Source organism: Folsomia candida, unplaced genomic scaffold (assembly GCF_002217175.1).
Source record: "Folsomia candida strain VU population unplaced genomic scaffold, ASM221717v1 Fcan01_Sc012, whole genome shotgun sequence".
In the NCBI taxonomy this organism is placed as follows: domain Eukaryota; kingdom Metazoa; phylum Arthropoda; class Collembola; order Entomobryomorpha; family Isotomidae; genus Folsomia; species Folsomia candida.
In genome coordinates this window covers 1,127,973-1,153,722 of record NW_019091204.1, presented here as the reverse complement: position 1 = coordinate 1,153,722, position 25,750 = coordinate 1,127,973, and the positions used below count along the sequence as shown (strand labels likewise).

The 25,750-nt window shown below is 37.9% G+C and overlaps 4 protein-coding genes across 6 annotated transcripts; 2 read left to right on the top strand and 2 right to left on the bottom strand.

Annotated features, from left to right (window-relative positions):
* Positions 1-829: 829 nt before the first annotated feature.
* Positions 830-5,774, top strand: LOC110855340 (1,25-dihydroxyvitamin D(3) 24-hydroxylase, mitochondrial). The gene is made up of 8 exons (XM_022103770.2): positions 830-1,339; positions 1,806-1,902; positions 2,666-2,927; positions 3,255-3,449; positions 3,530-3,687; positions 3,799-4,044; positions 4,630-4,848; positions 5,541-5,774. Exons 1-8 carry the CDS (start codon positions 1,074-1,076, stop codon positions 5,640-5,642), a joined length of 1,545 nt encoding a protein of 514 aa, XP_021959462.2. The 5' UTR covers positions 830-1,073; the 3' UTR covers positions 5,643-5,774.
* Positions 5,775-9,612: 3,838 nt separating this feature from the next.
* Positions 9,613-14,856, top strand: LOC110855278 (1,25-dihydroxyvitamin D(3) 24-hydroxylase, mitochondrial). 3 transcript variants are annotated; one of them, XM_035856052.1, is made up of 10 exons: positions 9,613-9,789; positions 10,705-10,976; positions 11,140-11,236; positions 11,510-11,568; positions 11,803-12,005; positions 12,283-12,486; positions 12,891-13,048; positions 13,522-13,767; positions 14,096-14,314; positions 14,570-14,856. In XM_035856052.1, exons 2-10 carry the CDS (start codon positions 10,711-10,713, stop codon positions 14,669-14,671), a joined length of 1,554 nt encoding a protein of 517 aa, XP_035711945.1. In that variant the 5' UTR covers positions 9,613-9,789; positions 10,705-10,710; the 3' UTR covers positions 14,672-14,856. The 3 variants fall into 3 exon arrangements, with proteins under 3 accessions (XP_035711945.1, XP_035711944.1, XP_021959389.1); XM_035856051.1 differs by lacking the exon at positions 9,613-9,789 and adding an exon at positions 10,060-10,304; XM_022103697.2 differs by lacking the exon at positions 9,613-9,789 and adding an exon at positions 10,061-10,234.
* Positions 14,857-16,882: 2,026 nt separating this feature from the next.
* On the bottom strand, positions 16,883-18,449 carry LOC118437265. The gene is made up of 2 exons (XM_035856184.1): positions 17,886-18,449; positions 16,883-17,833 (listed from the first exon to the last, which is right to left on the bottom strand). Exons 1-2 carry the CDS (start codon positions 18,447-18,449, stop codon positions 16,883-16,885), a joined length of 1,515 nt encoding a protein of 504 aa, XP_035712077.1.
* Positions 18,450-19,227: 778 nt separating this feature from the next.
* On the bottom strand, positions 19,228-20,783 carry LOC110855479. Its single transcript, XM_035856182.1, has 2 exons — positions 19,450-20,783; positions 19,228-19,372 (listed from the first exon to the last, which is right to left on the bottom strand). Exons 1-2 carry the CDS (start codon positions 20,781-20,783, stop codon positions 19,228-19,230), a joined length of 1,479 nt encoding a protein of 492 aa, XP_035712075.1.
* Positions 20,784-25,750: the final 4,967 nt, after the last annotated feature.

The following is a 25,750-nucleotide window of genomic DNA, read 5'->3' as shown; positions in this document are numbered from 1 at the left end:
GTACGTATGTATTGATGGTCCGACCCTCATAAATCTCTTGGTACATACATATGCACTCAAGTCATTTATTAATCCGTTTTCAAAGCCAACTCGGGCACTCAAAAGAGCCTTGATCACAAGTATAGGTAAAATCATTCATACAATTTTTACGTAAGGTAAGTAATTTAATGATTGGTTAAGGTTGACTCATTATGCACTTACACATACTAATCTTAACTCACTCCATTCATCTCAAGAATTTATGTATAAAGATCCACTCACGTAAACTTATAGTATTAAAATGGAATGGTTATCTAACTCGCATTTGCTCATTTATTCATTGCACTCCAAACTTCATTATAAATACTCCATTGACAAACTTATTACTTGATCCAAAAGAGGCCGTACATGAAGCATGTGATAAATTTTCGGGGAATTTTTGCCCCTACCCCCTTGGTATGACCAACATGTACGCTCCATATTATAATTAACATCGAAGGATGGGATGCCTTGACCCCTACCCCTCCTTAAATCGATTACATGCTTTCTGTGCAGCCCCTTAAAGACGCCAATGTATAAAAAAGGAGCATTTCTTATGTATCAATTTAATTACGATGCATAATATTTTACTTGTTGTAGAGGTAGGTAGTTGCTAAATGTCTGCCTGCGTCAATAACACCCAATCTGCAGCCAAGGTTGAGCTTGAAATCATAAAGTTTGTCACATTGTGTCATACATTAAACTTTTTGCATAAAAATGTGAGACGCTTAAAAATGTTAAGCCTGACCTCGCATATCCAATGATTTATTAAGCATTGAAACACATACAGTAAATCAGTCTCCAGCTTGGAATCGTGGCGTATAAAGTCTCTCTAAATCAATAAATGTGTATGCATAACATTTGCAAAAATGTACAAATATTTCAAAGGAAAATTACTTAATACATTTTTGCAAACTTGCCTACATTATCTTTTTCTTCAGTAGAATTTGCAAAATTAAATTTGTAGATTTTACTAAGTTATCAATGACTGTGTGAATTACTTCTAAAATTTGTCATCAAAGATAATAAATATCGTGAAATGGTCAATACAAAATATGGAGGCACTTGAACTGCCAGGTTTCTGGATCCTGCTAAAAATTTGGACCTGGATCCGTGACTTTGTTTTAAGTTTAGCTTGCCCATCTTTGATTCCGGACACGGATAAATTTGGTGCCAAAATTAAGGCCACGTGGGAAATTCCTGGACCCACGATCTGGCGCCCTGTGTTGGGAGATGCTCTAACCTTGAACAAGTTTGGGGGTCCGGAAAAATTGTTGGACTACATTTCCAGTTTACATGAAAAATATGGACCAATTTTCAAGTATGTTATGCAAATATGTACATGTACACTCTGTTATAGAGGTCAACGTATACGAATTTTGAGTCGGCTGGCTAATTTTTTGATGATTTTTTAACGGCGGCGGCGTGCAAGTTGTACGAGTAGAAAATCGAATTTGTCCGCAGCGGCGGCACGTAAAATACATCGGTGGCGCCCAATCGGCTGCGTTGACCTCTGCACTGTTAGAAATCTGGTATTGATTTATAGGTATTAAAGTTGCTACCGCTTGGTATTAAAATTATGTATGAATGCCGATTCGTAAAATTTATGGTTAAACTTTAATATCGAGGTGCAACAACACGGTATTATTTATCAAGGCCATTTCGGCAGAGTCATACATAGTTATATGAATATCGTTTGGTTTTATTTTAATACCAGATTTCTAAGAGTACAAATTCTTGTAATAAATTATGTTAAAAATTGTGATTGAAACGGGGCACATTTTTAGAACAAAACTTGGCCCGCAAAAATTCGTATTTATAAATCATCCAGCCCTTTACGAAGAAATTTTTAGACCTGAACCGAACTATCCAATCAGGTTAAAGGTATGCATTTATATTGAGCGTACTCACGGCCACCTTCGCAAATCTCGCAAATTCAGCATAGTAAATAACTCGCCAAGGTTTGCTAGATTTTACAAAAATTTTGTTGGAAAACTGTGACATTTTTTTCGCATATTTGCCCAGGAATTTGACAGCTTCACATATTTCACAAGAGTATTTCTCAAACTTATCTTCGGCATTTAAATTACAGAATCCCATGCAAGCAATATAAAAATATAGGGCTTCGCAAATCTCGTACATCCACCGAAAGATCTATATGTTGCGAATCCCCTCAAGGCACAAATTTTGTTATCTTCACAAGTTTTCCAACTGAGCGAAATAAGACGTTGTCGTGAGTACGCCTATTGTATTTATAATTAAAGATTGGAAACCTGTTTAATGGCTCCCAGCTACGATTTTGGAAAAAATAGTGTCACTCAACCATAAATTTAAATAATTTGAAATTTAAAAATGACACGATTTCCCAATTATCGTTTTTTGCAAACATTTGCTTCCGAAAAGGAGAAAACCGTCAGCAACTCTTGAGAAATTATAAAATTTATTAAATTTTTTGGGATGTTTCAGCAAATACTTATCTGCACTAAATGTGACCATCGAGAAATTGTTTATTTTGTAAATACCATCATATTTAAATTCGAGACCGATTGATTCTAATTTGGTCAAAATCAGGGAGCATACGCTGGGACACCTCCCTTGCCCGCTAGCTTAATCATGTACTAAAAATTTGTCTTTTAATTCCTCCCAGCTCCCTTCAAGTGAAGCTTTTTATGAGAAACATAAAATCGACAGAGGAATATTTTGCAGAGATGGTAAAGAGTTTTGTCGAGGTCGAACTATAATGGCCGAAGTACTCCTTAAGGTGGCTGGTCAATATATGGAAACGTTATTCGACTCGGTCGACCCGGTATTGAAGAGGTTAATGGATCACTGGACGACCATGTCAATGGAAACAAAGGGCGGACATATAAGAAATATCGAACAGGATTGTTACGAGTTTTTCATTGCTGGTGAGAAATATTTAACATTGAGGTTTCACCACTTTCAAATTCAGATCAGTTTTTGAATATGTCAAGTTGAGAATTTTAAAAAATCGGATTAATTAGAATTTGTATCTATGCGAATTTTAAGACTAAATTTTGCCTGTCAACAACCTTTCACGTTTTAGCAGTGAAATCGTCAAAATCCTCATAGGCAGAAATCTCAATTAATCTAATTGTCGGAAATTCTTAACTTAAAAAAATGTCATTCAAAACAACGGATAGAAACCCTGAGCAACAATTAGACATATTTGCATAACATAAAGTACATGTCTTATTTACTAATTGCTTCTACAGCTAAAATGACGATGACTTATGGTCAACATTATGAGACGTTCTTGTCCCAAGCCGGCTCCAGCGTGAAAACTTTGGCCTCTGAAGCGATAAAATTGAACGCCGCCACGTTTGACCTTAACACCCACCCGATTCAAATAGCGACCGGTTTTGGGCTCAAGGAATATGATGAATACACCCTGAAAAATTTAGAAACAGGTCGACCACTACAAAATTAGTCACAATTTGATTTTTATACTCTTAAAAATCAGCCTAAAACCGATATTTGAAATCTGTAGGTCGCAAATGTATCGATATTGCGTTGGAGACCATGGCCGCGACTGGCGGGTCGTCGGAAGAATTTGGGCTTTTGCATCGAATAAAAAACGTCTACAACGCATCTGACGAAGAAATGAGAGTATATTTTACCGATATGACTGCGGACATTAGCGACCAGGTGAGTAGAACACAATTAACCGGTTTTCCGAAAATTTCCGATTTTGGATGCCCTAACCAAAAAGTTTCTTTAGTTCGAATAAGTTAGTTTAAGCGTAATTTTACATTTTAGGTTAGCTTAACCTTCCTCTGGATACTATTCTCCTTGGGTAGGAATCCCGACGTTCAAGAGAAAATTTTGCAAGAAATTGAGCAAGTTTGCAGACCCGGGAAAAATGTGGTGTACAAGGACCTCCAAAAATTACCATATCTCAACACCACTTGTAAAGAAGTCTTCCGCCTCTTTTCCACCGCACAACTAGTTATTCGAAAGAATTCTAATGACGTGGTCCTTGGTGGCTACAACGTTACAGCGGACGTAAATTACTTATAAATCATTAATTAAGAAATGTTCAGAGCTGGGAAAAATACTTTGTCGAGACACAGTAGTTCAAGCTCCGTCCTTCTCAGAAATTTGAAGTTTTAGGGTTGTTACAGCAACAAAAAGACGATAATCAATATGGAGGGTGTCAATTCCACAAGACGATATCGAGGGTTATGATTCCTTCGTACCCTTAGTATTAAATATTCAATCATAAAATTAGTTACTACGGTTACAAGAGTATTAAGATTTTGCCTCCAAAGACGCGTTGTAAAGGTTACAATTTTTACGGTTTTTATTTTACTTGCCCGTCTTTACAGTTATTTGGTAAGCAATTTCACAATGCTAAGGATACAAAGACAATGGTTGCCATCAACGTTTTTACATAATAATTGTAATCTCCATGTATCTAAACTTTTACCTTTTTGTGACCTAGGAATCCTAATTCCATCAAAGAAAAAAAAACATCTCAAAAGCATTTATGTACACACTATGACAAAGCATATTGCCCAGCTCTGATGCCTACAAACAAAATGCATCAAGACGTGAACTTAATCCTTCTGACGCTCTTTATTTATTCAGTATGCTGTCATTCTATCGTCCTTTTCGTCCCATAAAAACCCCTCATTCTTTTCTAATCCGGAAAAATTCTGGCCTGGCCGATGGTTGGGGGAGGAGCGGGACGTGGATACGGGGGAAGTAAAGAGATCGGAAAATGCCTATTACCCCTTCGGCATGGGGAAAAGAATGTGTGCCGGAAAACTTTTGGCGTACAATTTGATGAAACTCTTTATCGCAAAGGTACACTCTAAAAAAAATTTATCGAATCAACACCGCCGGTGTCAATATATGACGTAACCGCCTTGGTTACAATTTTGATTCCGAGTTATGCTGGTTTTGATACCGGTAGTGGTAATATTATGACCGGACGGAAAAAATTTCATTACCACTCGGAATCACAATTGTAACCAAGGCGGTTAAGTCATATATTGACACCGGCGGTGTTGATTTGACAAATTTTTGTTTTGAGTGTATATATTGGGGTAAATTATTGCATTCCTGCGAGTTTAATATGATCATTTGAAAATAAGCTCTTAAAATAAACTCTTAAAATTAATGCTATCCTTTTGAAAATTAAATGCACTCTAAATACTAAATTAAGTAAATTATGCTAAATCAAAATTAACATGAACTTGGTAAAAATCAAAGTTTATGTACTCAAGATTTATTTAAGCATATTTGATTAAGAAAGAGAGGATTTGCTTCTCAGAAGGTAACATTATTTTTTAGAGTGTACCCTTTTACCAAAGGCAATGCTTTAAATTTCCTATGTTAATTAAAACACATTAAATCAGGAGAAACATGAATTTGATATATACATAGTATGTATTACATACACTGGATTAATATAGTTTATTTATCAAATTTATGTATCTATCTAGTTATCAAAAGTGTAACATTATTTTTAAAAGTGTAAATAATTTTATTCCTAGGTCGTGCAGGCTTTCGTGGTGGAGAGTGACGAGGTTCAGAAAAAGCTTAAAATAATGCTATACCCCAATGGAGACATGAATATTCGGCTCAAATCGCGTTAAAATATAATATTGCAGTTTAGATATGCCATGAAATTAAATATATAATATGCAACAAGTGATAATATTGTTATGTATCCTTTGCTCGGTTCGAAGATGAATGAATAAAGGTGCAACACGTTCATTTACGACTAAGGACTACTCAATATATTTATTTAAGTAGAAACATGTATTTATGTCCTCTGCTCACTGTAAACTTGGGAAATTGAGACATTTTGTCTAAACTCTTACACAAAATCCACAAATACATACATATTTAAATACTCATTCATTCATTCCATACTCAATTTGAACCATACGCAAGAGACGCTTCTTTAATACATACTGCAACCTTTGTAATGATAATGCAAATGCAACATTAACATTCCAAAGGTCAAGGGATTCAACTACATAGATTTAGTTTCATATGAAGCGTATTATATAAGTAGCAACTCGCCTCTCATGGTTGTCCAAACCATGACTTAGTGTGCAGGTAGAGATCATGCATGACAAAGCCAACTTCTGTGCGTAGGATAATAACTTATCTTTAGTTTTCTTGTTATAAATATGATAATCAACTATCATTGTATATGTATATAATAAGAAAAGTTAAGATAAGTGCAAATTCAACGCACCAAGTCGATCCAATGATGGAAAATTTAGATCATCAGGATTGGGTCCGACTTGCTGCGTGTAATATTAACTTTTACTTAGTTTTCTTGTTAAGAATATATTATTCAAGTATCATTCTATATGTATTTAACAAGAAAAGGTCACATAGGTCAAGATTCCACGCACAGGATTAATCCTAAAGTGAAAGGTTAAGAATCGTGACGTAATAGGCAACTGTTACAAAGGGGAGAATAGGATAGGGATGAGGAGTGTAGGATGGTAGCAGCGCTACAAGCACACTACGTCATCATAGTAGGGTTGCCGCGGGTTGCGAAAATGCTACCCGTTACCCGACCCGCTACCCGCAACACCACTACCCGTACCCGCACGGGTACCCGTTACCCGCTACCCGTTATGAGAATTAAGTTAAAAACTAACCGAGCATCAGAATAAGTTTGATTTCATAGATTATTTGCCCATTTGGGTTGATAAGTAGTTTTAGATAATGTTATGCCTGTAACTAATGCTATAATTTGCTAGATGTCATTAGATATTTCGGAAACCAAACTTTTCGGCTTACAATGTAACCTTTTTCAAGCTACACCGGAATTTCCTAGCAATTTATATAAAAAAATCAATTCAAAAATTTGGAAGTACATGACACTTAACTTTCCGCTGAATTTTCCGATTGTTGAAAATGTTATTAGGGGGCAGAATTCAACGTTCACCATGGTTTTCGTCCATTGCAGGAAATAGATGGAGAAAGTTTACTTGAGAATTGAACTTTGCCGCCAATATTTTTCTTCAAACTGGCCAATCAACGGAAAGATAAGGATCATGTGATCCGTAATTTTTGGCTTGATGTTTTGATATTATGTACTAGCTACCTACATATACACAATCTGGTGTATACAGTTTGTCTCAAGGTTCTATCTGAATTGTTAGTTTTATTTTTTGAAATTTTGGTTTCAATGAAGTATTCATTAAAAATTCGTCAACAAATTAAATTTTTGTCTGCAAGCGGCTTGAGGGTTTTCACGGCGCAAATTAATGTCAGTTTTACATTAATACGCACAAATACAAGTCAAATTAGTCCAGTTATTTTATAGCAGGCAAGTTATTCTGGAGAAACAATAATTTATCCGCATTTTCGGGACATTAAAAGTATTTGTGGCTGCCGTAGGCTGCTGTGGCTTCCGAAAAGACACGCTAGCTATAAACGCTTATTATTGGCAAATGACAAATTTTGATTTGAATAAATAATACAATCATACTTGTGCAAATGGAAGGACTGATGAGCTTCTAACTTTGTTTGTGAGTTAATTTAGGCCAAAATTGAATAAAAACTGAACTACCCGTTACCCGTGCGGGTAGTTCTCGCTACCCGCAGATAACGGGTATCCACAAGAATCGTGCGGGTATGCGGGTAACGGGTACCCGACCCGCTACCCGCGGCAACCCTACATCATAGGTTATAACACAGAATGTAATATATAGCGTAAGCAGAGGAGTGAAGAGGAGAGTTCTGTTTCAGACACGGAACGAGCAAGATAGGTAGGCAACCATCAAGGTTATTTATTGTATAGGTTTTTCGGGAATATTTAACCCTCTTTTCTGTGTGTAATTTTAGGAAATTTAAGATTTAGTTGTTCAAAAGCTTTAGGTTAAGTTCTCATCTAGATAGTGTTAACAAAAATAAATATATAAATTAGCTCTCCCACGCATAAAATAGATCTTTATTATAAAATCAATATTTTTCAGTCGATATTGATACAAATAAATATATTTATAATTTCTCCAAAAAGTGAACTTTTACAAATTATTCACGCAAAAGTCACAAAATAAGGGGCACCCACGAAAGTGGGTGTGGACAGGGACACGCAAACCCCATAGCTAGAACAGGGGGCGTTACAGTACATACTTATGTATTTATTGACACATAGTCTTTACACACGTATCTGTTTAATAATTTCTGACAATGTGAATTTCTTAGTTGGTACACTAAGATTTCAATGGGACCAGTTTCCTGGGGCAGATGAACCTTACAAGCTTAGCTTTGCTTTGCATTTTTGCAAATTTTATAACTCTTTACATTCCAGAATATTTACGTTAGAACGAAATTATAAGCATAATTACTCTATTTGGATATTCTTTTTGAAAATTCTTCCCTGCAAGTAAATTCGCGAATTAGGATAAATTTGAAACCGAAAATTGGTAATGTTGACTTAGGCCATCAAATTTGATGACTGGGATCATTTTCATAAATTAAAATGGGTCCATTAAAACCGAGTGTAACCTCTGAAGCAATCACTTTGTTGGGAATAAAGCTGTCGTGCAGGAATTTTCCAGGCTTAACTTGACTCTAATTCATTCGGCTCGGCCAAACTGCTTATCAGTCTTTTTTCAACCACGCGTGTTCAACAGAGTTTGGATATGTAATTTGTTTAAACTTTTTTATTTGATGACAAATTTCGTGTGTTTTCCAACTCTTTTACATCACAAACATTTTAAAATATTGTTACGCTTTAGTAATACGTCTCCTATCTACAAAAATTATCGCCATTGTTTCAAAATTTTTAAAAACTTCGTAGATATTTTTCAAAAATATTAATCTCTACATATTTTGCAAAAATTTCAACCACTTTAGACGGAATTTTTTTGTTCAAAGAAATTCGAATACAAAAAATTCTAACGATCAAATTCAAAAGTATCAATTTTGCAGAAATTCTTACGTAGATATTTGTTTTTTTTGTATTTATTTGCATACATACATATTTATGTACATAATTCGTAAATATGTTAGCTTTTGTCATTAGGATATTAAATACTTTTTCCGAGATTTTTCGTAAATCTGTACATACATATCCGCGCACTGGCCATTACGCCAGGCAAGAAGGTCAATGGCAGCCAGTAAAGTGAAATGCGACTCAACCTCGGTACCTCAAGTTCATTAATCTTAAGAATCCACATGCAAACTTGTCTTAAATATGGGCATGAAATCGTTATCTTTCGCACGTATGTAGGGATTATACAGAAAGCATGTGATTGATTTGAGGGGGTAAGGGGTAGGGGGCCAAGGCATCATATCATCCCCTTGTAAATTATAACATGGGACATATGTACTTATACGTCACACCACGTGCGTAAGAGTCATAATTTTCCGAAAATCGATCACGTTCTTTATGTCCGGTCCCTGCATGTGCATATGTAGCAGTTATTCATTACACGGCATATCTATTTAATTATACAGGGTAGTTTACGCTCACGCTACGACGGACAATTTTCCAATAGCAAAAATTCGTAGGTTTCCATTAGTTATCAAAATTTAGCCTATGAAATTTAAAATTTTTAGAATTTTGTCATCAATTTTGATATTAGAGTTGAATAATAATGAAATATCTTAATCCCAAATCTTGTAACTAAAGGAGATTTGTGGACTTTTTCCTTTGCTAAATTTTTAAATTTTTGCTAAAGCGAGACATTTGAATCACCCTATACATATATGCAAATGATGTGTACACATATTACATGATCGGAAAGACTCCAATATCCAAGCGAGGTAAATTCCATACATAATTTAATTACGCTGCATAAGAATTTGATATGGTTATAGGGAACGTCCATGAATTATGTCATTAAAAAGTGGGTGGATGGCTTTGGGGCGTCTATCTTACTTGTGTTAAGCTTATCATGAGTTGGGCAAGGAAGGGATGGGAGGGTGAGTGTTCTTAAAATCGGTATTTTTTGATGACTTAATTAGTGGACGTTCCCCTGTTGATTGAGATTATAACCCGTGTCTGTCAGCTTGTCATAAATTATGTCCAATTATGTCTTAGTGTGCTTAGTTAGTGAGACACGTCTAAATAAAATTTAAGACTCGCTTATCTACATACTTATCCAATGGGTTATTTGACATTGTACACTCTAAAGTTAACCAGTCGCCTGGCTGGAATCGTGATATAATAACGTCTCAAATATTTGTCTCTGAAAAAATAAGTAAATTAGTGAGTAAATTTTAATTCCAAAAAGTGTAAAAATTGCATATATCGAGTAAATTTACACAGGCCTAAATTGGTAACATTTTCAAATCCGCAAATTCTTTAAACTGACAAAATTTCACAAAATTGTACAAAATTTCCTAAGGAAAATTATTTCCCACCTTTTTAAAACTTGTCCAGGCCTATTTAACACTGAACTATCAAAATTTTATTAAAATTTCAAATTTGTTTTCTAAATTTTAAATTTTAATAAAATTTGGGAATTGTTTATTTGAAATTGCTTGTTTGGGGAATTCTGGAAAATTGTCGTACACATTTTTGTACACTGGCTCCGAGCAAGGGCCTTACCTATTTTGCAAAAGTTTATATAATTTAAAGTTTTTTTAAACTTTACAAAACAAAAGGATTTTACAATGTTCACTGCGTGAATTGCGCTAAGCATTTTTAACAAATAATAATAATTTTCTGAAAAATAGGGCAAAATGGGAGCGATTGATATCCTAGGGTTCTGGATCCTGATAAAAATTTGGACCATCATTCAAGACTTTATTTTACGTATATTTTGCCCTTCTTTGATTCCCAACACGGATAAGAATGGTGTCAAGATTAAGCCCACGTGGGAAATCCCTGGCCCCACGATTTGGCTCCCCCTGTTGGGAGATGCTCTCACACTGAACAAATTTGGAGGCCCAGAAAAGTTTCTGGACTACGTTTCCAGCTTACATGCAAAATATGGACCGATTGTCAAGTAAGTTTTACATGAATTGGATTATTTGCTTGGGACACTCTTAAAAATAAGGTTACCTTTTAAAAAGTGTTACTGTGCCGGATTGAATTTTTTTTTAAAAAAGAGGGTAACGTTACTTTTAAGAGTGTTCTGACAAGTTTAATAAAACGGTACCCATTTTCAGAACGAAACTTGGTCCGCAAAAGTTCATATTTGTAAATCATCCCGCATTATACGAGGAAATTGTGAGGTCTGAACCAAAATGTCCTGTCAGCTTTAAAGTAAGTATTCCTATTATGTTTAAGTATGTATGTAAGTATGTAAATACGCTATTTTACGTGAATTCTAACAATGGTCGTGTCCAAAGCAACATATGACTTTGACCAAAAGTCTTATTCTTAATCGATCACAAATTTCATTAATAGTTATAAGTATGTAAATATTGACACTGAGGGAACTCACGTCAACGTTTGCAACCTTTGTAACTGTGTCAGATTTGTGATCTTGTACAAAAGCATGCACTAATAATTTCTTTATCATTCCAATCCTCACAGCTTCCTTCAGCTGAAGCCTTTTATGAGAAACACAAAATCAAACGGGGATTATTCTTCAGGTAATTAATCATCATTCGGACCCTGATTGTTATAATATTAGACAATGTCCTTTGTAACCACATAAACTTACGAAGATCACCTTACGAACCAGAAACATGCAATTTATCTTCGCTAGGTTTTATACATAACTTCTTACTCGAAAGCTAATTAAGAAATGTGCGGAAGTTTACGTGTTTACGGAGTTACGAAGGTTGAATTGTCTACGTATTTTATTTATTTTTAACATGCTTCAGAGATGGCGAAGAGTGGCGGGAAGGTCGAACCTTGTTAACGCAACTGCTCCTTAAGGATACGGGCCGATATATGGAAACTTTATTCGACTCGGTCGAACCGGTATTACAGCGGTTAATGGATAACTGGACGTTCAAATCGGGGAAATCTAAGGACGGACATATCCAAAATATTGAGCAGGATTGCTACGAGTTTTTCCTTTCTGGTGAGAAATTACATACGCATTCGTAAATATTATTATTTTCCTCCGCCAAAAATTTATACCCATATTATAAAACTTTAATACCGGATTATTAAGTACTACACTGTATTAATTATCAGTACCACGTTGGTAGAGTCATATATGAATACCGCCTGGTATTATTTTAACACAGGATTTCTAAGAGTTTAGGAACCTTGTGTTGTGCAACATAGGAATATTTGCGTATTCCTGTATCTCGAGCTGTTTACCTTCATTATGAATATGCTAATTTCTTTTACAGCCATAATGACGGTGACATATGGCCAACATTTCGAGACGTACTTGTCCCAGGCCGGCTCCAGCGTGACAACTTTGGCGATAGAAGCTATCAAATTGAACCAGTCCACGTTTGACCTTAACGCCCATCCGATTCAAATGGCTACCGGATTAGGGTTAAAATGCTGGAAAGAGTATGAGGCATACACTCTCAACAATTTAACAATAGGTCAGCACATATTTACATACATATACATTTTGCACGAAATTATACAGCTAAGAGGAAATACACGCAGTCCTTTGTAAAATTGTGAAAAAAAGGTACCAACAAATTTTTACAACATTTTGCAAACATTTCTGAGGAAATTTAGCTTAGAAATTATTGTTAAATTACCCATATCAAGGAAGTTTCTTTACGTTGTAAAGATAATAAAACTATGGGACAGAACGCCCAGTTTTACAAAGTTACCTTATGTACCAATGACTGTGTGAACTGGTTCAAAAATTTGTTAAATATATCTAGACGGCGGGTATGAATAGCTTGCATTTATTTTGCCCGTGCAAAAAAATTATGTTTAGAAAAAAATTCCTGATTTTTTTCTAGCTAACATTTAAAATTTTTGAACTCTGTAGGTCGAAAATGTGCCGATATTGCGTTAGAAACGATGGCCGCGACGGGAGGGTCGCTTGAAGAATTTGGTCTTTTATATCGACTGAAGAACGTTTGCAACGCATCTGACGAAGACATTCGAGTCCATTGCACCGATTTTACGGTGGACATTAGCGACCCGGTAAGTACTGTAAAACACAATTGTTGTAGGGCATCCCCAATTTTACTTAAACGGTTTACATATGTATGATTCCCCGTTTTGCAAAAGAAAACATTATATGCGAAAACCAAGCCTTTAAGATTTATGTGCAAATTCTGCCAAGGTATTTTTCGTAAGGTAATAGATAGATTGCGCGCAATGAATTTTGGTTGGGTGTGATTGTAAGTTATAAGTGATCTATCTACAATCAAAGTTGCAATCACAAGAAGTTACTCCCGCTCAATCTCGAAGTATTTTATAACGTATCTGATAACATTTTCTTTAATCGGTCGAAAACTGTGTAAAAATCGGGTTTCGAAATATAGAGAAACCTTTAGTACGAAAATTGACGATTTTGTCCAACAAAAATCAATCAAGTCCCAACTAAAATATTCCTTAAGTATGTATGCACTCACCACTAAGCAAATACGTTTATCGGTTATTCTACATTTCAGGTCAGCTTAACCTTACTTTGGACATTGTACGCCTTGGGTAGAAATTTGGACGTACAAGAGAAAATTCTGCAGGAAATTGAACATGTTTGCGGAACCGGGGAAAATGTGGGGTACAACGACTTCCAAAAATTACCATATCTCAACTCCACCTTTAAAGAAGTCATGCGCATGTTTTCAACGGCACAGCTAGTTATTCGAAAAAATGCTAAGGACGTGGTCCTTGGAGGTTACAACGTTACATCGGACGTAAGTTTTAAAATCAATATTAAGCCGTGTTCAGAGGTGGAAAAAATAGTTTGTCAAGATAGAATAAGTTGACATTGGTAAAATACAATAGATCTTACTTATTCGAAGTACTTATCTTTTACAAAAAACATTGATTCTCGTATGGCAATTGTACTACTCCGTTTTCGTCTTTTTTGCGGGTCAGATAACCCCCAAAATCCAAATCCTAAGAATCCAAAGAACGTATTCGTCAAAATAATAAAATATTTTTACAAATTATTTTTCCCACCTCTGTTTAAAATAGAATGTACCAAGTCTTCTGGAAATTAATTATTCTTACCCATTTCAGTATATTGTTGCATTATCGACATTTTCTTCCCACAAAAATCCGGCACTCTTTACGAATCCTGAACAATTTTGGCCAGAGCGATGGTTAGGAGAGGAGCGGGACGTCGACACGGGGGCCATGAAAAGATCGGAAAATGCCTATTTTCCCTTCGGAATTGGGAAAAGAGCCTGTGCTGGAAAACACTTGGTGCAAAACTTAACAAAACTTTTCGTAGCCAAGGTATTGTATTAACTGAATCAATCATTGCGGGTATTCAGAATTGTGTTCGTACCCTTAATATCGTAAAATAAGTAGTTTTTGAAGAAAAAGAAGGGATTCGCTTAATTCGCTTAATCTTGACCTTGACACCATACCATTTTATTTGATAGCATGATTTTTTCCAACAATATCGTATTTACCATGAATCATAAATATACAAGTTAAATACTTAGTTTCAAGTTTTGTATGTAAAATTTATTATTATTGCATTTACAGATCGTGCAGAATTTCGTGGTTGAGAGTGACGAGGTTCAGACAAAGCTCAAAATAATGCTGTATCCCGATGGCGACATGAATATTAGGCTTAAACCCCGTTAAAATTAAATATTGCATTTGCTGCTCTTGGAAAATTTCCGATTCCCTTGACCTTTCCATACAGATTGGATTATCTACAAATGTGTGTAAACAGCTAATATTTTAAATAAATAATGCTATTATAGATAAGTTGTCATTCGTTCGGTTCAAAAGTGAATAAACTAAGCGGCAACGAATTTATTTGCAACTAAAGACGAGGGCATAACTATGCAAATTTTAAGAATTCGTCGGACATACATATCGTCGTACTAATTCAGAAAAGACCTACCTGCAGTCGACGCTTAATTCAGAAAAGACGTAAGTGTGAAAAAAACACCAGAAAAGACCTATGTGCAAGTATGTATTTACTTATGGCTATATCTTGCCTGTTGTAAAACCAAACGAACAACCAGCTTGAAAGGTTCTACTTCTTAAAAAGATTGGGTCGTTGCTTAAAAATACTACTACTGTGGTGTAAATGAAATTTGTATAAAAACTCAAACTTTAATTTTACTCACATCGAGCAATAACAAATCAATTTATTTAATTATTTCAATTCAATTAAATACTAGACAAAACCTTTACTCTTTCTTGATGCTCTCTCGCATACATACATTTACCTATTACTCGTTTTCAAAAGAAAGATCTGGAAAAAATGGTGATACCACCAGCGCTCAATTTAAATTCTTGGGGAAAAATAAGACTATGAATTCAAACATCCTCCCACTTCTTTTGGGAGAGAATGCGGACAAAAGAACAATGTATGTATGTATTTTGGGAGGAGGGCTCCTCCTGTTGGAGAAGCCCAATGCTCAGATCATCTATCAAATCTATTGCATATCCTCTCATTACACCGTATGACAGTGGCTATCCAGTTGCTCAGGTATAATCTCCATATCTATTGATGAGATATGGGGATCAAGAAACCATTTAAGGATAGTAACATGGGAAGAGACGCCGGCTTGCCGTAAGCACCACCACTCACCCCTGCACTTACGGGGCCAGTCCCACTCCGCCCATCCTCTACCCACCACTGCCTATTCAATCTTACTGTATGCCCCTTTGGACGCGAATACTACCATGGAACGGTAAGTATGCTCAGTCCACTCTACTGAGTGTCCAGCTACAATGTGTGTAACTGGCACCCAGGGAGGGCTGCCCCAGCTGCCGAGATATGAGGGATCGAACCATAGACCTTCCGAGTGCCGAAAGCCACCGGTTTTCACCCCCAAGCCAAACAGCCAGGGCTAAAAGAACAATACTACATTCATAAAAATTTCACATATTCACATAAAAATTACACTCCAAATCTCTCAGGGTTCCTAATCTGTCTTCCAAATCTTGTACGCACATTTTCTTCTTTCTTGGCGTCGACTGACTCCGACACTTGCGCTGATATCTTCACTCTATTTTGAATTTGGGGAATCTCTTCAGTTGACACCTCCAGGGGGAACAGTCTCTGCAAAGGTCGAGTCAGCAGTCCATTCGCCGTCTTGAGTTTGGCTACTCTCACATGACCGTCCCTTCCAACAATCAGTTCCAGAATTCTTGCCATCGGCCAAATGATCTCTTGTCATCTGAACCGATGAGCACAACATCGCCTACTCGAAACACTGGCGATTTCTTCTCTTTTCCTCGTTGCACAAGTTGAGACAGGTACTCTTTAACGAATCTTGACTTCAATTCTTGTCTCAATTGGCGTAGATCTCGATACTTGCTTCTCAGTGCTTGACCACCCAATAATTCCTCTTCAGGGAAATCCGCTTCGGTGATGTCGTGAAGAAACATCGCAGGCGTCAAGGGCACCAAGTCGTCTTGTTCTTCTGACATATAGGTCAGAGGACGGCTATTGACTACCGCCTCCACCTCAAACATACATGTCTCCAACTCAGCAAGGTTTAGCTTCTTGCGTCCCAGCATTCTCTTCATAATATCCTTGCAACTTCTTATTAACCGCTCCCACCATCCGCCCCACCACGGTGCTGCGGGTGCGCTAAATTTCCACTTGATTCGACTCACTCTTGACTCCTGTTCAATTCTCTTCCAGTCCATCAGCTTAATTGCATTATTCGCACCTTCAAAATTGGTGCCATTGTCCGAATAGATGATGGCTGGTCTTCCTCTTCGACTGATGAATCGGTGTAAACTTAACAAAAAATCCTCCGTTGATAATGATGACACTAATTCCAAATGAATAGCTCTGTAAACTGCACAGGTATACAGCACCATCCAGGCTTATGACCCATTTTTCAGGAAGAACGGTCCTGCTAGGTCAATCCCCACCACTTGAAACACCTTCGCGGTCGTCGTCACTCTATCCTCGGGAAGTGGGGGGCACGGAACTTCTGATTTCTTAGTGGTAAAACGGCGACAGACAACACATTGCCGGATCACCTTCTTAACTTGTTGTCGTAAATGGATTATCCAAAAACGCTCCCTTAATTTGCTCATCGTAATGCTTAATCCTGCATGCATATTTAGAATATGCTCCGATCTAATTAACTGCCATACCACAGGATGATTTGATGGCAGCAAAACTGGTTTTCTGAATGATTTACTCTCTGGCATGTTCGTAATCTTGGTCTTAATTCTGAGCAAGTCGTCTTCTCCTCGAACAATTTGCAGATTCTCCACCACATTTTGATTCATGGGGAAAGATTCTTCTTGTATTTTGTGGAAGATAAAAGTTTCAGCTTCTTCAACTTCTCGCTGTTCTAATTCGCCAACTATCTTCTCTCCTTTAAATCGACGTATGCTACGCTTCAGCATCGCGATAATACGAACATTCTTCACAAAAGAACATGACATCTCTCCATACCAGGGCGTTGATGGCAACGTCGCAATAAGTGACACTTTCGCCACTTTCTTCATCTCGACACGAACTTCTTCATCGTCCGCTTCTTCTTTACTTGATGGCCATTCCGATTTCGGTTTCTTTAGCCAATCCGGGCCCTCCCACCATTTAGAATTGATAAGATGAGAAGGACTGCATCCTCTTGAAGGTAAGTCGGCTGGGTTGAGGACGCCCGGCACATGGTTCCATTCCATGGAATTACTGAGGGAACATGTTTCCTTAACTCGGTTTCCCACAAATGTTCCCCATTCATCATTGCGCTTTATCCAAGCCAGCGCTGTCGTCGAGTCGCTCCAGTAAAAAGTTGGGGTCTCCTCTGCGGACAAGGCCTCCTTCACAGATTTCGAAAGTCTGGCAGCAATGGTACATCCTAATAGCTCCAACCTTGGAATTGTTACCTTCTTCATGGGGCAACTCTTGCCTTAGCTTGTAACAATTGGACTGAAACTTGTTCATTATCTTCAACTCGTATAAATACGGCGCCGGCATACGCATGTTGACTTGCGTCACAAAATACATGAAACTGGCGACCGCTTTCATAACTTGAGCAAAATGAATTTTCATTTCTTTTAATAGCTGCGCCTGATTCCACCAATCTTCAAATTCTTTCTTAATTGTTGAATCCAACTCCTCATCCCATGAATTCTTCTCTGTCCAGGTCCTTTGCAATAACAGCTTTGGGATGATGGTGGTTGGACTTAAATACCCCATCGGGTCAAAAAATTGTTGCACTTTTGACAACATCACTCTCTTGCTAATATTCTCAATCTTTTCTTCTTTCGGGAGGGAGACTGATAACTCATCCTTCTTCTTGCCCCAGTTCAGTCCGAGCACTACAGTTGTCTCTTGACCATTTTCATCCTTATCAAACTGCTCGAAACTGATTCCAGCGGCCCCAGAGTAAGAACGTTCCCATTGACGAAGCTCCATCCTGGCGTCGCACATCATCTTGACTGCTAAACTCTTGAACTTTTCATATTCTTCTTCCGTGTCAACTGATGTGACACAATTGTCCACATAAAGGGAACGCAGGAGCTTATTTGCATACTCCTTATTTTCTCCAGTAACCTGGCTCAAGTGGTAGTCGATAACAGCTCCGAGTAAGAATGGGCTGCACTTGACCCCAAAAACGACTCGCTTATGTCGATAAATCTTCATTCTTGGATTTTCTTTATTATTCCACCACAGGAAACGCTGGAAATCTTGATCCGGCTTCGCAACTTCGATCATTTGAAATGCTTTTCTAATGTCAGAAATGACACCAATTTTCTTTTCGCGAAATCTCAACAGAATTGCAGGTATGAGCTCCAATAAGTTAGGTCCTTTCTCCAACAAATCATTCAGTGACGGGTTTCTTCCATTCTTACAGGAAGCGTCATAAACGGGACGAACTGGAGTTGTCTTGCTCTCTAATTTGTAAACTGGACGGTGGGGCAGGTAATGACAAGGCCTGTCCACGCCTCCAACTACTTCTTCAATTAATCCTTCCTTCTCCCAATCTTGAAATACTTTATCATAAAGTTCATAATTTCCTGACTCTCGTAATTTTGTAGTAGTGGAAATTAACCTCTTCTCCGCGACGACCTTGTTGTCGGGACTGGTCCTTTCTTCATCAACCCAGGGAAGCGTCACGGCGTATCTTCCTTCTTGAGTTCTTAAAACTGTTCTCAAAAAATGCTGTCTTGCTTCTTCTTCCTTTTCATTCTTGGTTTTATGCTCGGTAGGATCAGTGATTCCAATTGTCTCCAGCTTCCATAAATCCTGGACACATGCTTCTGCATTGAATAATGAGTGATGAATCGTCATCACTCCCATGCTGACTTCTTTTCCTGGGACAGGTCCACTCAGGGTCCATCCAAAAACAGTCTCCACTGCGACAAGACCACACGATAACATTAACCGTCTGCCACACACAAATTGTCCCCTATAATCACTTCCGATTAATAACTCGATATCCGGGTGGTCCACATGGCTCATCTCAAAATCTGACAAAAATATCTTCCTCTTCTTCAACTCATTCATCCACGGACCGGCCGGAATTCTTGGAATGTCTCCACAAATAGTTGGGGACTCCCTCAAAATAATGTCTCTCTTGAATCTCCCATCAAGGCTTTGAACTTGCACTTTAAATTTCTTAATTTTCCTAGGCTCCGTCAGAACCCCACCAAACAGAACATTACGAGTCCATTCTTCTCCCACGAGAGGACTACCGATTGCAGAGATCGTTCTCTGACCACCGCTGCTCTGCTGGCTTCCCTCGTCGAACAGCAACCTCACTATTCTTGTTCCTTTAGGACCAGCCATCTTCACCAACAACGCCTTTATTAATACATCTTTGCTGCAAGAATGGTTGGCATTTGCTGCTGTCGCTGGGACCTCACTGTGTACCTCTTCTCTTCCGGTATTGTTCCTTTGATTTGACGGAAGTCTTGCACACATTGACCTTGCATGGGGCTCGCCACATGATGAACATTTCAACTTAACTTTACAGTCTGATTTACGATGTCCAAATTTCAAACACCGATAACACAAATTCTGGCTTCTTATCAGGTCACTCTTCTCTGACCAACTCATCCTATCCGCTCGATAACACTCGGTACTTGGATGGTTGGATTTGGAGCAAAACACGCAATTGCTGCTCTGCGCCACTAACAATCCTGCTGCGGTTGGGATTGAATCTTTCTTCTTTCCATGATTTTCATATTTTTCTTTCTTGGACTTGCCAGAGGAATCACCTCCAATAAACATCTTCAGTTTTGCTTCTCGTCCCACTTCTTGTCTGAGGAACTGCATTAAATAGTCGAGTCTTGACTTTGGTGGATTAACTTTCGCACCATCTTCCTGGTACAAAGGAGATCGATACCAGGCATTAAAAATTTCCTTAGGTAGACTGGTCTCAATAATGGGGCGAAGAAACAATGTATCTCGTTCAGACTTCACTCCCAACGACTCCAACGCCTGCAGCTGTGTTTGAAGACGATCATAAAACTTCTCCAATGATAACTTCTCTTTCTCGAACAAAAACTGTGCTAGCTCTCTTGTATATAGGTCAACAAGGATGTCTTCTTTCCCGTACCTTTCCTTCAATGCTCCAATAGCTTTCGGATAATTTGCATCCGTCTTCGGATAGCTTCTGATAAGATCAGCGGCCTTTGACCCGCTGACCATACTCTGCACTAAATAATGGAACTTGTCCGTCACATGTAAATCTTCATCTTCATCTATCTTCTTAAACTGCGCCCACCACTCCAGCCAGTTCTTGATCTCCCCGTCAAACTTCATTAACTCGATCTTTGGTAGCTTATAATTCTTCTTGATAAGTCCTCCACTAGCAGTGGAGGACTATTTGTCGGGCTTGCTGATCGTTCTGGACCAAGGAACTTTTCAACTTTGTGGCGCACAAATCTACACTTATCATTGTATCCTTCAATTGATCTTGATTCTTCTAAATAATCTTCTTCAGTAAGTTCTTCGTTGTCTAGAATAGCATCCAAAACTTGCTTATCCAAATCCAACACGGTGTCGGTAAGCTCGATCAACTTCTTCAACTTCACAATCAGGACGTCCTTATCTCGATCTTCTTTGGTCATTTCCTCATCCAGCTCGTTGACCGTCCTAGTCATCATGGCTCGAATGGGTGTGCGCTGCTTCTTTAGACGATCCATCCTGTCTCGAACCGAATAAAGCCAGCAAAGAAAAAACAATTAGTTTAATCTACTCTCAAATTCTCCAAAATATCGACGATCCCACCTAGGTAGGCTACGCTCAAGGCCGTGGCAAACCGTAAATTCAATTTTATTATTGATGCAAGATCCACACGGGTTGCTCCTCCCACTCGACCTCTGAAATCAGTCCTCGGTGGTAATGACGGGGCGGTCCACTCTTGTCCTTCTTGCTTAAAAACTGCAATCCTCCCACTCGTCCTTTGCTTCCTCGAGGGGATGATGGATGCACTCTTTCACTTTACACTCATAGATAACTTCACTGCACTTTAACAACGACCTCAATCACGTCGAGGTCACCAAATGTTGTAAAACCAAACGAACTACCAGCTTGAAAGGTTCTACTTCTTAAAAAGATTGGGTCGTTGCTTAAAAATACTACTACTGTGGTGTAAATGAAATTTGTATAAAAACTCAAACTTTAATTTTACTCACATCGAGCAATAACAAATCAATTTATTTAATTATTTCAATTCAATTAAATACTAGACAAAACCTTTACTCTTTCTTGATGCTCTCTCGCATACATACATTTACCTATTACTCGTTTTCAAAAGAAAGATCTGGAAAAAATGGTGATACCACCAGCGCTCAATTTAAATTCTTGGGGAAAAATAAGACTATGAATTCAAACATTGCCCTTTATATATCGCTCGATTTAGCCATAAGTAAATACATACTTGCACGTAGGTCGTTTCTGGTGTTTTTTGTGTACTTACAATGGAGGCGCAAACCATGTTCAGCCCAGATAATTTTTTGACCTTATTAGTTTGAAAGAGCAAGTCTTTACAAACAACATTTGGTTCGGCACTTGGGCAGATGCGCATATTTCAGCACGTTATGGGCGCCGCAAGTTCGCAAAATCGCACGATTTTCCGGGCAATGCCCAGCGCGAGCTCAACTTCATGCGTTTTTGCAAACTTGCGGCGCCCATAACGTGCTGAAATATGCGCATCTGCCCAAGTGCCGAACCAAATGTTGTTTGTAAAGACTTTCAAACTCTTTCAAACTAAGAAGGTCAAAAGATTATCTGGGCTGAACATGGTTTGCGCCTCCATTGTTAGGTCTTTTCTGCATTAAGCGTCGACTGCACTTAGGTCGTTTCTGAATTAGTACGACGATATCTAATACAACTTAAAGTTTTCTTACGCGTATTTACATGTTCGGGAAATATTATCCCAAATAAACCTTAGTAACGTTTGAAGTAGCTCACCCTGTAATAATGATTTGGTTATAACTTGCTCCAAAGGTGCAGAAAAATGCAACAAAATTGATACATAATTTTTATGCAATTATGCACCAATGGTACAGAAAGATCCAACAAAGTAGATGAATAATATTTATGCAATATTGTACCAATGGTGCAGAAAAATTAAACAAAATAGATCAATAATTATTATGGATCGAGGAAGGTCCAAAAATTGTGCATCACTGGTGCAGAATTACCTACCAACGATCAACGATAATTTTGAAAAATTTATGTCAAAATGGTCTAATAAAATCTACCGAGTAGTATGCATTATTGGTGCGCTATGCATCAAAGCTCCCAATTCTTTCGCATCATTTGGTGTTTCCGATTGTCAGATACCAACGGTGTTATTAATTTATGAAAAAATTGACCAGGGACATTTTAATCAGCATCAATTGATGCAAAAAGGTCGTTAACATACAGACGGACGGACGGACGGACAAGAGGAATTCAATAGCTCCCGTGCTACGCAGGGCGAGCTAATAACGAATAGAAAATAGATAGTTAACGGCATCGATTATATCTTTATCTGCTGCTGACCCAGCTTGTTAAAGTCCGAGCAATAATGACACCGTAATTTCGCTAACTCTGGACAAATAGTTGAGAAAATATTTTGCCTGAATGCCATCCCGAATTGTTTCCACGGATCCCATAAATTCAAGATTAACCGAATTTGGTGTCTGCGAACGTAGCACTTTCCTCTCATACTTTCTTCGGCCGTACAATTTGTACATTCTCTGCAAAAATAAGCGGGATGCGGATGACCCCTTTGAAACAAAGGAGACAGTGAACCATTCCACCACCACGCACAAGATGAGCAGCGTAATGCACAAAGAACGGAGGAGAAGGCTGTGCGAAGTTGCGAAATCATTGCTAAAACCAACCACGAGAAAGTACAAGGCAATCGTGGATGCTGCCACACAATAAAAATGGTGTAGACACGTGGACACGAAGTCGTGCGCGATTTCGGAATGAATTATACTCAAGATTCGGAGGCATTTATAAATGTAAAGATTCAGGGGGAACGGGAGTCTTGTTTTACAGGAGGGATTTTTTATAGCTCTTGGATTCTGTAACTTCCCGCCACTTCCTAATTTCCGCGGGAGTTTTTTCACCATACGGTTCCTAACTTTTCCCCACGAAACAACTGGTTCTTTGTTCCTTATGATGCCATGACGGACCTGGTTTCTCGTATTTCCCCACAACTCCCTATCCGGCGGGATAATTACTAGAGTCCATAAATATAAACAGCCTACTCCATACCCAGAAATTAAGATACAGATCGTTTCTACTGAGAAAAGAAAGAGTGCCCCCATGAACGTCAAGAAACCGAAGACAACCAAGAAGGCGACGCAGGCAGCTGGGGTGTAACGTTCCTCGATGTGCCGGATGTCGTTAACCGCAACGTAAATGGGATTAGTGGAGGGCAAGAAGCAAATTGGCAAGAATAGGAGCGGTATTATGGTTTCCGTGGTTTTGAGGAGGTTACGAAAGAAATTGGTAATTACACGTATCGCGTTCCGAATTTCTAAATCCTGGTTGTCCACGTGCGGGAGTAAGTCTAAATAGGACAAAAAGTAAACGTTTGTCTTGTTGCACCTTTTTCACATTTCTTTCACACCTTCGATTCAGTAAAATGAATATTACAGATTTTATTTTGTGTACACAAATTGCAGGAAAATTAAAATAAAAGTTTGGTTTTCGCACTGTTTTACAGTTTGTGTACTGTGCTTGACAAAAGCCCAAGGTGCAAGAAACCCAAGAAATTTGGGTACCTATGTAGTGGCTCGAATTGGGGCTAAAGCCGGATACTAAGAAAACGAAAAATCCGAATTTGACAGCCCTAATTGCGAACCACATACCTCACAAAGTTCACAGAAACTTCATTTACGAACTTGCGCAACTAATAGGCTGGTACTAATTACTCCTTTTTGTTGTTGAAATTTAGATTATGCGAACTTGTAACGAATACGCATAATTTATTCTAGTAGCTTCCTTTAGTTTTTGAAGGAAAATATTACATTAATTTGAAACCTGATCCAGCATTCGTACAATTATTCAATCGTTTATAGACAAATTTACAATTTAAACTTAAATTTTACTAACCGTGCAGTGCTTTCTCCAAGGATATGGTTGCCTTGAAAAAGGTAACGTACTTTTTGGCTTTGAAGGGTCTCATTAAAAACCATGAGAGCGGTAGAAACCCAAAGATGACTAAGGTACCCACATACGTTACGAACACCATGGGGTTGTCCCTGTTACTTTGCACCATCCTCGCGAGATAATAACACCGCGCCACGAATGCGGGAAAAATGGGAAACGTAAAACAAAAGCAGATCAATTTATATAATCGGTATTGCCATCGTGCCCCACTTAAAGCTTGGATGGATTGAGACTTGGCGTCATATTCGAAACAGTACGCGCACCAGGCTGAATTCCGCTGTACGCTGGAAACAGCGCGGCGCAAGAAGTGGAGCGCTTCGTCCTCCCACATTGTTTTTCTAATCTGAAGGAAAATTTCAACGAGTTTCTTATTGGGCAGCTTTTATGTAGAAATTTTGCGGAGTTTTCTGCATAGAACTTTTATGCCGTGAGATTTATGTATAAAGGTTGCAGAATTATGCATAATTATGCATTAATAGTTCTGTAGAATATAACTCGTAGAAATTTTGTGCAGAATCATCCAAGTTTTTTGTTCTTGAATACCTGCTGTAATGGCCAATTAATCCTACAAACAATTTTCATACGGGGTGAGTTTTATCGAGCTTTAGTTTTTTATTGCAAATTTCCCTGTACTCGGAAATTTCGAAGCTGTCAGTCAAATTTAAAATTTCTGGAGTCAATTTCACCCCCTCTAAGCTGCATAATTTCTAATAAAGACACACTATCGGCAGTGAGGCCGATAGTGATATAGTTAGACAAATTATAGTTCGACAAAGGGCGCACGTAGTTTGTTATCGATTTCTAAGGTATAAATATGTAACGCAACAGTTTTTAAATTGTTATTCGCCAGGAGATTAAAATTTGTTTTTGTGGAAAATTAATTTGCAAGTGATTGCCCTTTATGTCAGTTTTGATTAAAAATTTGTTTGTGCTGACCGAACTTGGACGAACTGTTTTCCCATGAATTGACCACCATTATAATGAAAATATAATTTTGACGAAACTTTAGCTTCTGAATAAAGAAAAATATTTTAACTTAAAAAACCTCGAAATATGTAATACAGATAAAATATTTATACATATGTAATGGATTATGCGTGTAAATACGTATAGAA